The sequence below is a fragment of the Natrix helvetica genome (genome assembly GCF_964273705.1).
Source record: "Natrix helvetica genome assembly, chromosome: Z".
Taxonomy (NCBI): domain Eukaryota; kingdom Metazoa; phylum Chordata; class Lepidosauria; order Squamata; family Natricidae; genus Natrix; species Natrix helvetica.
The window spans coordinates 103419711-103435984 of NC_138554.1; the positions used below are offsets into that span (position 1 = coordinate 103419711).

Consider the following 16274-nt stretch of genomic DNA (forward strand, 5'->3'; position numbering starts at 1 on the left):
ATATAAATGTACACTATGAGTATGGAGGGAGGGGCGCCTACCACACTTTGCAACTGCCAAAATTTGTATACCTGTCCATTTACCCTTTTCCCTATAAATGTTGAAAAACCAATAAAAATTTTATTAAAAAAAAAAATTCTCCTTAAGGTTGTTTGGTTTCTTTCCATTATCTCCCCTTGCTCTATTTTGACCTCCCTTCCAATCCGCAGCTGCTCGAGCTGCCCCGGAGGCCAGGAGGTAAGCGTGTGGTGGGGGGAGGCTTTTCTCCACAGCCTCGCAGTTCTGCAGGCTTGGAGGCCTGCCGCTTGCTCCCTGGAGCGCGGCAGCAGCGGCAAGGTTTTTTTTTCGCTCGGTTCCCTCCCGGTTTGTTGTTTTTCCGGCTAGTTTTTTTCATTTCCCTGCGTTTTTTTCCGCCCTCAGCCGCCGCGGAGGAGCGAGGGGCCCGGGTTGCACGCGGCCACCGCTTTTGCCTCCGTTAGTCCCTCGCTATTGCGGTGGGCATTTTTTGGCGTGAATTTTTTGCGCCTTAATTATCGGCCATTGCCGCTCAGCCACGCTTAGGCAGGAGGTGGCTAGGTGGTCACAGGGCCTTGTCCGGGCCCGCCCAGCAGGCCCTCGGCCACCACCTAATAGTTTCAGCGGCGCTGGTGCCTTGGCCACCACGTGACCTTCGCAACCGGCACAGGGAAGCAATTACCTCTAAGCTGAAGGCCAGGCCTTCCATAACAGTTCGTGATTTCTGGCCTACTCTCTTCCCTGCCTCTCCTGTCAGGTCCCTGCAGCCTGAGCTGCAGGCCCATTTCGTTAATTTTCCTCCTGGGTGTTCCTCTCTTATAACTGGCTTACTGGCGTAAATGTTTTTTTATCATAGCCTTTTCAATTAATTTCATCTTTTTTTCCTTTGTCCTTGCAGAATAGACAGTTGAATCCTCCTGCATCCTGTCCACCTGCCAGTGCCTTTTGCATCATCCTTGTGCGGTCATTGGCATTTAGCTGCCCCCCCCCCCAGGTTCCCTAGAGGCTAGACCAGTCCCTTCTCAGGCCCCTAGCAAGGAAACCCCTCCCACCAGGGGTGGGGGTGCAGGCAAGAGCACCTCAGGGGCCACGGGCAAACACCCTATTAGGGCCCCATCTGCAGCCGAAGTTAGGGATGCTGAAAGGCGCCAACGGGCCCTTGACAAACAATTTGAAAAGGTCCAGCGCCAGACAGAGACCGGGTCCCCTCCAGGGGAACCCCCTGTCCCCCCATCCCGGGGCGATCCCTTGACCTTGATGAATGAGGAGGTAGAGTCTCAGGATATGTCCCAAGATAGATCGCTGGCGGAACCGGTCTCCCCAGCTCCGTCCTGGTCATATGAGTAGGACCCCATTCCGGAGGGTCCCAGCCGGGCCCGCCCAGCCGGGGCTTCCCCTTACCACCTTCAGGCTCCCGGGGAACGAGACTCCGACTCTGACAATGAACCCGAGCTTTCGGCCTGCATGCAGGCCGTGGTTGATCACGCAATCGCCAACGGCATTGCTGAGGTCTCCGGAAATGGACCCACCCCCCTTCGGAGCCCGGAGGCCCCCACCCTGGCCCGGTGGATCCCCCACCAGCCAAATGTGTCCGTCACCCGTCCCTTGAGTCATCTGTGGTCAGTGAAACCTCTGCCATCGAGGATCCTGACCCGGATGGACAGGAACTATCTGAGGACGAGGGCCTCCCTCCCGACGCCCCCTCCTTTTCGGGGCTATTCAAACCTAGCCTCTTTAAGTCTATCCTCCATAAGGCCAAGGCCGCCACTAGGGTAGGGATCAAACCCAAGCCGGCCCAACCTCCGACCGACTCAGTCCACGAAAACCCCAACGCAGCCATGTTTGACGTTCCTGCTTTCCAGCAAGAACTGGTCCCGGTTCCAGGCCTATTCCTGGACATGATACAACGACAGTGGACCCAACCGGCCACCTTGTCTTCCCCTAGTGGGGCGGACAAAAAGCTGTACACAATGGACCCCACCTTAGAAGACCTCCTGGTTCTCCCGACTGTGGACCCGCCCATTGCCACCCTTACCTCCAACTCCCCCCTCCCAGCCGACCTGCTGGAGGGACTTAAGGCGGAGGATAAGAAGGCGGAGAAGGTATGTCACAAAGCCCACCTTGCGGCCGCCTGGGCCATCAAGGCTTCCTCCTCCGCGTCCTTTATTAATAGGGCCTCGGTCATCTGGCTGCGGGAGCTGCTGACCAAACTCCCAGTGGGGGACATGCACCTCCGCCAGGATATCTCAAAGATTATTGCGGCCTCCCAATATGCTGCGGACGCGTCCCTCAACGCCACCAAGTTCGCGTCGAGGGCTCTGGCGGCCAATATCACCTCCCGCCGTCTAGTGTGGCTACGCCACTGGCAGGTGGACCAGAAAAACAAATGGAAGCTGGCCTCCGCCCCCTTCAAGGGAGCCAAATTATTCGGGGAAGTGCTAGACCCGCTCCTCATTGAATCGAAAGATAAAAGAAAGGTCCTACCATCTCTCTCAAAAAAGCAGGATCGGAAGTCTGCTCCCTACCCCAGGAGGCAGTCCTTTCGTGCCTCAGAACCCTCTACCTCTTCCACCTTATCCCCACCCTACAGACCAGCCGGTCAGTCGGGACAGATTCCAGGACATGTCAAATTTCAGGGAGAGAGATAGACAGCAATTTGGCTTCCGCAAATCCAACCGCGGCGGAGCCTCCAACAGGCCCTTCCGCAAATCAAAATGACTGCCCGGGCCTATCACCCATAGGGGGGCGACTCCCACTATTCGCCCACCATTGGGCCCAGACCACGGAGGATGCCTGGGTCCTCCAGATTGTGAGGGAGGGCCTATCCCTAGAATTCCTATCCCTCCCGCCCCGGAACTTCATCTGGTGCATCACTCCCTCCTGCCCTCTGAAGAGGGAGCTCATGAACCAGGAGATACTTCATCTCCTGGAGATAGACGCGATAGAACAGGTGCCCCCGACCAGGAGGGGAGGGGTTTTTATTCCATCCTCTTCCTGGTACCAAAAAGCTCGGGGGGGTTGGTGGGCCATCTTGGACCACAAGAACCTCAACAGGCACATCGCCTATCAGAGGTTCAAGATACAGTCCCTCCAGTCTATCCTGACGGGGATCCGTCAGGGAGACCTCCTCACCTCTATCGACCTAAAGGAGGCCTATCTCCACATCCCCATCCGTCCCCAGCACAGGAGGTTCCTGCGCTTCTTCTATGCCAGACGGCATTTCCAATACCGGGCCCTTCCCTTCGGCCTGTTGTTGGCACCCAGGACCTTCACCAAGGTCCTGGCGGTTGTAGCGGCCCAGCTCAGGCACAGACCCATAAGGCTGCAGTGCTACCTGGATGACATTCTGATTCAGTCGTTGTCCAGGCAGCAGGCCTTGCAGGACCTCCGCATCACAATGAAGACCCTAAGGAGCCATGGCTTTTCCCTGAACCTAAAGAAAAGCCACCTGGTTCCCACCACCAGATTCATCCACTTGGGGGCGGTGATAGACACTTCCTTGTGCAGGGTTTTCCTCTCCCAGGACAGGCTAGACAGCTTGGTGTCCACGATCCACAAGGTGATGCACGCGAGACAGGTACCGATCGTCCTCCTGTCACAGCTGTTGGGGAAGATGATCTCCTCCATCTCGATCGTTCCCTGGGCTCGTCTTCACTCCAGAGCCCTTCAATGGCTCCTCCTCCCCCCACCAGAGGGCTTCCAGGAGCAAATCAACCCGGCTGGTGCGCGTCCCCCCGGCGGTGAAGAGGTCCCTCCGATGGTGGACGTCCCCTGCGCTCCTCAAGGGCCATTTTTTCAAAGAACCCGACCGGTTGGTCGTCACCACGGACACCAGCCTTGCCGGCTGGGGGGCACACATATGTCATCTCATAGTGCAAGGCAAGTGGTCACCCACCGAGATGTCCTACAGCATCAATCTTCTGGAGCTGCGTGCGGCCCGTCTGGCGCTCCGACATTTCCACCATGAGATTCGTCAGCAACACGTCCTCTTAATGACAGACAACGTGGCCACCAAGGCGCACATAAACCGCCAGGGCGGCACCAGATCCAAGAAATTGATGAGAGAAGCGGAATCCCTGGGCGCTGGGCGGAGAGGCACCTGGCGTCTCTTCGCTCCGACCACATTTCGGGTGTCGACAACACCCAGGCGGACTGGTTGAGCAAGACCACCATAGACTCCATGGAATGGAGGTTGGATCCTGCCCTGTTCCACCAGCTGTCCCGCAGATTCGGCACCCCGACGGTCGACCTCTTTGCGTCCAGGGAGAATGCTCAGCTTCACCGATTTTTCTCCCGCTTCCAGTCCCCGGGGGCGGAAGGGACGGATACCCTTCGTTGTACATGGCCCTGGGGCCTGCTATACGCCTTCCCACCTCTACCCCTGCTACCGCAAGTCCTCAACAAGATCATCGCGGAGGGAGCAGAAGTGATCCTCGTGGCCCCTCATTGGCCCCGGAGATCGTGGTTTGCCGACCTGGTCAGCCTATCTCTATCGCCTCCGTGGAGAATTCCACCTTATCAGGTCTCTCTCAGCCAGGGGGCCGTTGTCCACCCGGAGCCCCAATGGCTCCAGTTGGCCGTCTGGCACTTGAGGGGACCTGCTGAGGCGCGAAGGCTTATCAGATGAGGTAGTCTTCACTATACAGGCGGCTAGACGACCCTCGACAACAAGGATCTACGATGTTTCTTGGGCCACTTTTGCCAAATGGTGCGAGGACTTGCAACTTGACCCGGTCATGGCTCCTGTGCCCCGCGTTCTGGACTTCCTGCAAGGGGGTCTCGCCAAGGGCCTTGCTCCTAACACTCTCTGGCGACAGGTGGCGGCCCTTTCCACCGTTTGGGCCGCTGACCCTGTCCTGCCTCTCAGCAAGGTTCCCAGAGTACGTTCCTTTCTCAAAGGGGCCAGTAACCTCCGACCTCCCACGGTCCACCGCTACCCCACCTGGCAGCTGTCCGTGGTCCTTCAGGCTCTCACCTCCCCGCCTTTTGAGCCGCTTCGCACTGCGTCCCTACGACATCTCACAATCAAGACGGCTTTCCTCATCGCCATAACGTCAGCTCGTCGTATATCAGAGCTGGCAGCCCTGTCTGTCCGCCAGGACCTATGTTCCATCTACCCGGACAGGGTGGTGTTGAGACTAGACCCGACCTTTATTCCAAAGGTCAACACTTGGTTCCACAGGACGCAATACATCGTGCTTCCTGATTTTTGCCCGCATCCGTCGCATCCCAGGGAGTGTCTATGGCACATGCTAGACGTTAGAAGAGCGCTGAAGACGTACGTCGCCCATACTTCCAAGTTCCGGAAGTCAGAGTCTTTATTCGTGTCCTTTCAACCAGGCTCCCTGGGCAAGAAAGTTTCTTCTTCCACTGTTGGCAGGTGGCTGCGCGCTTGCATCGCTTCAGCCTATGAAAGCCAGGCCAGGTCGGTGCCTTGGGGCATTACGGCCCATTCCACTTGCAGTGCAGCCACAACTGCGGCTTGGGCCACCCAGGTATCGATCCTCGACATTTGCAGGGCAGCTACGTGGTCCTGCCCGTCACCCTTCGTTCGACATTACAAGCTGGACATCTACGCCTCGGCTGAGGCGTCCTTCGGCAGGAGGGTGCTCCAGAGTGTTGTGTCCCCAACTCTGATATACGACGAGCTGAATCCCGGGACTCTGCTTCTGCCCGCCAAGATGGACAATAACTTGGGTATGTCCCATTGCTTGGACTCTCCAAGCGGTGCACAGGAAAAGGACCATTGGCTTACCTGAAGGGTCCTTTTCTGTGCATTGCGGGAGAGTCCAACCCACCCTGGCTGATCCGTCCAGGGATTCGTAATCTTTGTGTCAACAAGAGTCATCTTTGGATGCTTTCGCTCCATCCTCTCGGTACAGACCATCTTGAAATTCTGGGGAGTAATCACACTAGGAGATGTGGTTAAAGGAGAAAAAAAAGTTCCTCAGTATCCAGGGCAACCAGACTGAATTAACCCATTGCTTGGACTCTCCCACGGTGCACAGAAAAGGACCCTTCAGGTAAGCCAATGGTCATTCACAACAGATGCCCCTCCCCATGGTGTCTCATTCTCCAAGTGTGCCTGATAAAGCTGGGCGGGGCACTCTCCTCGCAAGTGGCCTGTTCTGTCTGCGATATCATGCCTTCTCTGCCCTCTCCGAACCCTTGCATCAGGAGGGGGTGGTCCTTGCTCATCATCTGAGCTCTGTCTCTCCTCCCTGCCTGCAGGCCTTACTAATTCCTAACAGCCTTGCCTGGGCCCTTCCCCAGTTTTCTCCAAATGGAGCTGCTCTGTCATGCTGTCAGTTTTGTTCCACCTCATCTTCCACTGCAGATTCAGACTCCGGCGGGGCCATGAAAAAAAGCCTTAAAAATGAAAAAATAAGACATGGTCTCCTTCATCACTATTGAGAACTTGTGGACTCTTCTTAAACAGGAGATTTATGATGAAGGAAAACAGTACACCTCTCTAAACAGTGTCTGGGAGACTGTGGTTGCTACTGCACAAAAAGTTGATCATCAACCGATCAAGAAACTGATAGATTTCTTGAATGGAAGGCTTATGATTGTTATTGAAAAGAAGGGTATTGGCACTTTAAAAAAAAATCAGAAATGTATATTTGTACTTTTTAAGTTGTTCGTTTATTCTCACTTTAAGAGATGAAAATAAATGAGTGAGATGGACAAATTTTCATTTTTCAATTAGTTGCATAATAATTGGGCGTCCTCCTGGATACCCGGCTGTCCATGGATAACCATGTAACAGCCGTGGCAAGGGGGGCGTTCCATCAGGTTCGCCTGATGCGCCAATTGCGCCCCTTATTGGACCGGGATGCCCTACGCACAGTCACCCATGCGCTAGTGACGTCTCGCCTGGATTACTGCAATGCTCTCTACATGGGGCTTCCCTTGAGATGCACTCGGAGACTACAATTGGTCCAGAACGCAGCCGCGCGGGTGATTATGGGGAGGACTAGATACTCCCCTGTAACACCTCTCCTGCGCGAGCTGCACTGGCTGCCTGTGGTCTACCGAGTGCGTTTCAAGGTTTTGATTATGATCTTTAAAGCGCTCCATGGCACAGGGCCTAGTTATATGCAGGATCGCATCCTGCCCCACACATCCCTACGACCAATTCGCTCACACAGAGAGGGACTTCTCCGGGTGCCGTCCGCCAAACAGTGCTGGGGGGCGACACCCAGGAGCAGAGCCTTCTCTGTGATGGGCCCAGCCCTATGGAATGACCTCCCCCGTGACATCAGGATGATTTCCGATCTCCGCTCCTTCCGTGTACAGCTGAAGACCCACCTCTTTCAATTATCCGGCCTGGCTCAATCGCAATCGTAATTTTCCCATTCCTCCAAACTGTTTTTAAATTGTTCTTAAATATTAATTTTATTGGGTTTTTACAATTGGGGTATTTTAAAGCAGATTTTTAACTGTCTATTGATGTAATTTGCTTCCTCCTCCGTGTATGTACGTGTATGTATGTGTGTTGTGTATGTATGTACGTTTGGTGTTGTTATATATGTTTCATGTTATATGCTCCATTGTACGCCGCCCCGAGTCCTACTTGGAAAGGGAGCGGCTAATAAATCCAAATTTATTATTATTTATTATTATTATTATAATTCTGCACATTAATAGTTGCCAATAATTGTGGCAAAATACAACTTGCCTAATAATTGTGCACATAGTCCATGCATTTTGAGCAGAATTTCTTAGGTATGATGAAATGCATGCTAGAAGTTTAAATAGCTAGATGATAAGGTTGTTTTTGGATAGTGCAGGTGTACTATATTATCTGCTGCTAATCTGAATAGATCGTAAGTATAGACTAAGTTATTACTATGGTTTGCCCACATGAGGAAATGTCAATGTTAGGTACCACTCCCTGTCTAATGGAGCAGAAAAATTTCCTCTTACCTGATCTCAGAAACTATGATTGGAGTAAGCTAATATTCAAACTAAAGTAAACACAAAATTATTACAGATAGATTGCAACAAATCAGGAATGGAAACTTTAAACAATGCATTCTGTTGTAAGAGAAAATGGAACATCATAATTTAATGGAAATTAGTGTAGAGCATGAGAAAATAGTGCATGGAAGAAAATATGTGAAACCTATATTGTATTCTAACAAACAGGGATAAAAAGAGCTGTTTTAAGGCTCCAAAGTATGAATAATCTATTGTAGCTGCAATATTCTAGCATGTTCATACATTGTCCCCATCCAAATTATATTACCCTTTTAAATAATCACTTAATTCTAGGATTATGAGAAAACGAAAACAAACAAAGTATCTCCTGGTAAATTATAGAAACACTGTGATAGTATGCATACCACATAGCACATTTAATGGTGTTCCTTTTTGGCCAATATAAATATACTGATCATTATAAAATATATCATTTACTACACTTTTTGGCTCCTCCTCAATTTCTGAAACATCTAGAATAAGAAAAAAATCAGAAAATATGGAGTTGTAAGTGCTTGGAAAATGAAAGGTAAAGTCCAAAACACAATGGGGGCAAGTGGGGTGGTAGTGCAGGGATGTACTCATTTCTATTACTAGAATACATTTCTATATGAAATCCCTTAAAAACAAAAAAGGCAAAAAAGGATAATTGAAAAAAAAATCAAATTAGTACAGTTATATTGGGATTCTGGCAATGGAAATTAAATGAAGATTGCATATACACACACAAAATCAACTTAGCAGACATAAGAAAGAAAATTAAAAGAACTATTGTTCCATTTATCTTGTGGGATTCAAGCTAAGGATGTAAGAATTGATTTGTGGCAGTTGCATGTTATTTCTTCATGTATTCATATTCGTTCAGTTCCACTTCAGAAGAAAACACAGCATAATTGTATCTGTTGAAATATTTTTAGGAATAAATATGCTCATAAATATGGACAAAATGAAATTCTCATCTCTAATTTGAAAAGCTGTGAAGGTAGTCCTTGACTTTACAACCATTTATTTAGTGACCTTTCAAATTTATAACAGCACTGAAAAAGTTAATTTATCATTGGTTTTCATACTTAGGTATGTTGTAGTTCCCCATACTTATGTGATCAGAATTCAGGCATTTGTCAATTGGTATATATTTATGATTGTTGCATCATAGGGGTCATGTGATCACTATTTGTCACTTAATAACTGCAGTAATTTGCTTAATTACTGTGGCAAAAAAGATCGTAAAATGGAACAAAACTCACTTAACAACTGCCTTGCCTAGCAATTGAAATATTGGACTCAATTCTGGTTGTAAGTTGAAAACTACCTGTAAAGTAAATGGATTATATGATTAACATTGTCATAAGTATTTGAAATAGTGATCAGTGTTAACAGTTTGAAGTTTCATAGATTTTTATATAGTTTTATAAATTAATGCAAACATAACTAGATCATTACACGCATAATTTTTATTTTATTAAGTTGATTTGCTAAATATTTGTTAAATGTAATTGCTTTATAAATGCTTTAATGTTTGATTTTTTTTTAATGTATATATTTCAGATCATTCAATTTTCCTTGCGTGACTATGTCCAGTATTGGTATTATACACTAAGTGATGATGAATCTTTTCTTCTTGAAATCAGGCAGACTCTCCAAAATGCACTAATTCAGTTTTCTTCTAGGTAAGAATTATTTTCAGTATAATTTTTTCAAACAAGTCTGTAAAAATCTCCCAATATTTTATAAAAGAAGGTTAAATACATTTATGGCAATTACCTGTGAATATCTTCAAACACATGTTATTTACAAAAACGACCTAGATATTTCACAGAACAATATTGTTACAGATTGTCTTTGCTTAATGAACATAAAGAACTTAATAAAGTTCAGAGACTATTTGAAATTACATTGCTACTGAATAAAGGTTAGCTTTTGAAAGTATGACTTATGACATACTCTAAGTTATGGTCATGTAATTGCAGTATGGTTGCTCGGCATTTCTAATCTTTCCTTCTGACTTCCCCAAACAGTCAGTGGGACTGTAACCTAAGTAACCTAGTTACTTGCGGGATTGTATTCTGCCCCATACATCCCTGCGACAAATCCGCTCGCACAGAGAGGGCCTCCTCCAGGTGCCGTCCACCAGACAGTGTCGAGGGGCGGCGCCTAGGAGTAGAGCCTTCTCTGTGGCGGGCCCAGCCCTGTGGAATGACCTCCCTCCGGATATTAGTAATACCTCTGACCTCCGCTCCTTTCGTGTAAAGCTCAAGACCCACCTTTTTCAAGTTGCTGGCCTGGCTCAACTTTGATCCAACTATATCGCTCCTGACGGGTTTTTTTATTTGGGGTATTTTAATTGCATTCAATTTATTTAGGGTTTTTTAAACATTGTGTTTTTACTTGTTTTTATCTATCACTTCACCTCCTCCTTGTATATGTCGTGTATATGTCTTGGTATATGTTTTGTTATATGTATGTCGATATATTTATTTCCTATGTTTTGTTGTACGCCGCCCCGAGTCCTTCGGGAGAGGGTGTGGCTAAGAAATAAATATTTATTATTATTTATTATTATTATATTATTAAAGCTAGCAGGAAAGGTTGCACGCCACTGCTGCCTGCAAAGAGGACTTGCTCTGTTTTCTACAGCTGACTGAAAAACATTTGAACAACATGGGAAATTTGCAGCAAATTGTCTGAACTAGAAAGAGATCTCTTGTCTCTGGCTGCTGGTTTTAAATGCCCCATACTCCAAACACTCCATGCCAAAATCATGCTTGGATTTCAGGATGGATCCAATGTGGGCCATTCACCAGATCCCAGAGACAACTCTGCTTCATTTATGAAGCTGACTACAAAAAACTGAACATCTTTTTAAAAATAGCATTATTAGAAATTTGCCCTAAAATTGTGAAAAGTTACTGGTAGCTATATTTAAATATCTATGCATTTTATAGAAACTCAAGAAACTTAATTTTAGTAAGATTTAGATGGAATTTGGTGGATGGAATAATGGCTAATTAGCCATTTATGATTCATCATCATTGCTGTAAAACATTCCCTTTATATTAAGAACTTCAGTTTGTATAACTATAGAGGGAGCTTAAAAGAATTAACATAATAGTTTGTTGGCAGAAAAATATAGTGCCAACTCTGTTGTGTTCAAAATGTTTTATTGCAAATTGAAGCTAGCTTTATTTTGTAGAAGCCGGTCTTTGGCAAAGCAGTTCATATATTGGCTGAAATTAATATATTGTGCAGAAGGCCTATCCCCTTAAGTCTTTATGATCAATCCAGCTAGATAATTTTGTTGAAATCAAACTGAGATCTTCTCCATTGTGTATGATATATACAAAAGCCAAACAAACTGTAAAACAGCAGCAATGAGATATCAAAGCAAAATGATCTTAGCAAAACTATTGTAGTGTTATTGTAGTGTCAAAAATGTAACTAAAATTATTATCCAATGAACAAGTTAAGATCAGAGAAATAAATTGTCAATTTGTATTAAAAAGCATTTTATGTAATACATTGTAATTTTTTTAATTTTTAAGGACAAAAGAAATAGATTGGCAACCTTATTTTACTACTCGAATTGTAGATGATTTTACTACTCATCTTAGAGTATTCAGAAAAGCTCAGCAAAGAATGTCTGAAAAAGATGAACAAATTAAAGGTACTGCCTAGATATGTTCTCCTTATAGAAATGTTATAATAAATTAAATAAAGGCAGTTTCTTTCCTATCTTGCGTTAATTCAACCTGTCTTATGTATAAAGTTATTGCTATTTTTATATTTATTTTATTATATTTATAAGGCCATCTGATTTTGATGCAGTTCAAGGTGTTGTACAAATAAAGATAATGTAATACTACAATAAATAATATTGTAAACATAATAGACAAGCATCCAGAGTGTATGAAAACTTGAAACCAATACTAAATCAGTGAATTCACAAATCATCCTGATACAATGCCTTCTGGAAGAGGCTGGTCTTTAAGACTTGCATGAAAGTCATGACCATATGGACATTGGGATCAATGCTGTTCCAGAAGTAAAAACAGCAACACAGAAGGTACACCAGGTACACCTTTTTCTGCTAAAAGTTCCTTAATTCAGTCATTGTTCTATTTACATTACAGATAAATAGCATATTGTACATGGCACACATTGTACTGAAGTGCTCTCCCACTGTCTTTTTCTGGTTTCTTCATCCTTGCCCTGATTTTAGGCTACCTGATAATATGCCTTGCATTTTTTAAAAGGGAGAATAGAGGCAATTGCAGGGGAATTTAAAGGGAGGGATTAGAACATTTTGGTTATGTAAGTACAGCATTGGATTCCTGCATAAACAGAAATCACTGGCCAAAGACAGATGTGCTTTCTGTAGAAAAGCTTTCTTGTTTAATTTCTATTCAGCCAGAACTCATAATCCTGGATGGAAGGAAGATAACTTGAAGGGGTAGAGTACGTGAATTGCTGGTTTTGAATGTAGAATATTTTGGCCATCTTCACATGATTTGCAAAGTAACTAAAAAGAAATGGAAATACAGGATGTGCAATACAGTACAGCCTAGCAAATAACAGTTTGCTTCCTACTGCCCAAAAACTAGTAAGAATTATTATTCTTTTTTGTTTTGTGTTATACATTCAAACACAAGAACATATTCCTTGCTGTCTTTTGACACTGATGTGGAAGGCACTATCTACACTATGTATTGTAATTGCATTACAGCTGTACATACAATGTATTTGAAATCGACAGTAAGTCTCTTCTTTAGCAACTGGATACCTTTGAAAATGTAGGAAAAGAGAATTAAATTACTAATCCATACGCAAATAGTACATAAATGTTAAAATAACAAATGTTTATAAGGAGGCGAAATCTGAATACAATTACTTCAGTAATAGGGATTATTGCAGACTAAAGTTCTTCTAGATGAAATCTGTTCAAATTTCCAATTTTGGTGTAGATGGAGCAGAAGATCTTGTAGATACATTTTTTGAAGTTGAAGTTGAAATGGAAGAGACCATCTGTCGTGATCTGGTCTGCACATCTCCCAAAGATGAAGAAGGTATATGATTATTTTCCTTCTTAATTATGCATTAAATGAAAAGTGCTGATCACCATCTCTATTCTACAACATTTTATTAAGCTTTAAAACAATATAATTAACATAGGGTAAAATATTAGCTATTTTTATGTATTATGTTCAAACTATATGACTATATAATTATTTTACTATATTATAAAAATTATATACTTTAAAGGAAAGAATATGATTGTATGACTGATAAAATTTGCAGGATCGTATCCTGCCCCATACATCCCTTCGGCCGATTCGCTCACACAGAGAGGGACTCCTCCGGGTGCCGTCCACTAGGCTGTGCCAGCAGGCGACACCTAGGGGAAGGGCCTTCTCTGTGATGGGCCCGACCTTCTGGAATGACCTTCCCCCTGACATTAGAATGACTACGGACCTCCGCTCTTTCCGTCAGAAACTCAAAACCCACCTGTTTCAGCTAGCCGGCCTGGCCTAATTCCAGCTTTCCCACCTCAGTTTTATTTTTAAATTTTTATGATTGGTTTTATGGTCTAAGTTTTTAATTTTTATAAATTCGTACAGGGGCTATTTAATCTAATTTTAGCTATGTATACTATTATTTGTATGGTTTTTTAAATTTATACCTGTACACCGCCCCGAGTCTAATTAAATAAATAAATAAAATTAGAAGTCTGCAGTGAACTATTTAAGGGGAGGAAATTACTTCATTTGACTAAACGCCTATATTGATAGTTTGGTGGTCAGTAAGCATTTTTATATCCTAGATATGGCATTTAATTCTGCTATTGGAGAAAGGAAGCATATTTATATACTATTTTTCAGTTAGTTAAGAAATATTGCAAAATGTTTCAAATTAATCTTATGACTAAACTTAGCTAAAGTTTAGTTGTCTATTTACATCTAAAATTATCAATGGTATTTCAAATATGTAAAAACTTGGTAGATGGGTGGATGGATAGATGGATATTACTAGATTTTGATACACATTCTTACCTTGTACTTTTAGGATTCCTAAGGGATCTGTGTGAAGTTTTACTGTATTTATTGCTACCTCCCGGGGACTTCCAGAACAAGATCATGAGATATTTTGTCAGGGTAAATTTAATTTCATATTATATGACTGCAGTAATCCAATATTCTTTAGCCTAAGAGTTGCATAATATTAATATAATAATATAAATATTATTTAATTATTTATATTATATTATATAAATATAAATAATATTTATATAATAAAATATAGAATTTAAAAATAAATATTAAATACAATATTCATTAACAATATCTAAAAATAAAATGGGCAGTCTGCAATTGAGAACTTATTTTAAAGAAGTCCCAGAAATTGACCAAGTTATTTTCTCTTCATTCTTTCATATCAACATGGTATTGAGCCCTCTTTTGAACAGTAGCTCTGATTGAGGCAAGAAACATCTGCTTGAAAATACAGGAGACAATCATTGATTCTCTGCTATTTCTAATACTTCTGTATGTAATAATTCTAGACATATTATATAACTGTTTATAAGGATAACGATAACTATTGTTTGTACATCATTCCTTTTATTTAAAATAATTTATACTTCCTTTAAAAAAACACTACCTTCATTTTTTCATCCAGTCACATCTGTGTATATGTTTATGAGCCAGGCTACATTGTAATTTTTTTTTTGTTTTCAGTTTTTTCTGCTTTATGGTTATTTATTTATGTAGTTTATCCTAACGTCAATCCAGAGTGACTGTAGGCCTTTATTTATATTGTATATTTTATATAGTTAAATATTTCTATGCTTGACTTGTGTCACTGAAATATTTTAGACAATATATAATAAAATGTTTTAAGATACTTTGCTACCTCCTATATATTTATTATTTATTTATTTTATATTTATTTTTGTTTTCCTCATATTATAAAGAGAAAAACTATGTTGGTCACAATTTACACTACAAATGCAGAGTTGTTGTCCCTGCACACTCTTGAAGAGACCTATGTCCAAAGTATTTACTTTTACAACCACTAATACATTTGGGATAGGAGAGTCTATTTGAAATGAAGCTTATGTGGACTGATTCGTTATACTATATGTAGAGTATTTATTTAAAATCTGTTTTGTCCCAACTATCCTGAAAGAAAGACAGTGATGAGAAAACCTGTAACAGATGCTTTTGCTTCATGCTAAATGACACAAGGCTATGAGTATAAATTATTAGATTCCAGTCTAATAATTATAGAGTATATTTTGTTTTGTGTTTTGCAAACTACAGCTACATATATACACAAGTAGTTCTTCACTTACGGCTATTCATTTAATGACAGTTTTAAATTATGACAGTCTTGGAAAATATGATTTACAATCTGTTCTGTCCCGTGATTCCAATGAATATGCAGACACAGGCTTGGCTGTCTGCCACGACTAATTACATAGATAAAGCCACCCCTTGGTTAGGAGCCTAGAAAGCTATCTTCTTCAAGAACCAAGATTAAACTTACGGAAGGCTTTCTCAACGGTTAGTAAAATGGACTGTTATTTCCTGCAAAGATTCCCCTCCCGTCGCTCCACCTATAAACTCTTTGGGAGGGGCCACACCCTTAGCCAGCTGTCCCTACTTCCTTCTATGACGTTGTCTCCACAGCTGTTCCTTTCTCCTCTCAGCTCTACGCACACACACATCAGGGACAACCTCCCTCTGTTCCTCTTCACTGCGCCCTGACTCAGATAGCACCTGGTGGCCAATAGGCCTCTCTAGTTCCTGCTCTGACTCCAAACACCTCCCAGAGTCTTCCTCATCCTCTAGAGCAATCCCATAATGGTCTGGGCTGTCAGAGTCCACCAACAGCTCAGCCGGCCGCTGCTGGGCCATAACACAATCCATTCTCAAAGTTGTGTTATATTCCAATCTTACAGACAAATGATTATGACTTAGGCACTTGGCAACTGGCTTGCATTTACAATGGTTGTAGTGCCTTTCAGTGATTTGTGACTTTCCCAACTCGCTTCCAACAAAGTCAATTGAGGAAGTCAGAGTCATTTAACGAATCTATGATTTACTTAGCCATTTAAGAACTGCAGTAAAAAATGGTTGTAAAGTTGAATCTGATCATATGTTGACTCACTTAACAATCACATTGCTTAGACAGTGGAATTCTAGTCCTAATTGTGGTAGTAAGTTAAGGATTATCCGTATAAAAAGACAGGATAAAATGATAATGATGATTATAATAAC

At 43.3% G+C, this 16274-nt stretch overlaps 1 protein-coding gene across 6 annotated transcripts in view; it reads left to right on the plus strand.

The window, feature by feature from the left end:
* The window catches only part of SNX13 (sorting nexin 13), a 127077-nt gene that overhangs the window by 57618 nt on the left and 53185 nt on the right, over positions 1 to 16274 (plus strand). For all 6 annotated transcript variants that reach the window (XM_081970131.1, XM_081970134.1, XM_081970129.1 and 3 more), the window contains exons 5-8: positions 9547 to 9668; positions 11541 to 11662; positions 12960 to 13061; positions 14059 to 14147. In XM_081970131.1, the coding sequence (XP_081826257.1) occupies positions 9547 to 9668; positions 11541 to 11662; positions 12960 to 13061; positions 14059 to 14147 (435 nt within the window). The remainder of the gene's footprint in view (positions 1 to 9546; positions 9669 to 11540; positions 11663 to 12959; positions 13062 to 14058; positions 14148 to 16274) is intronic.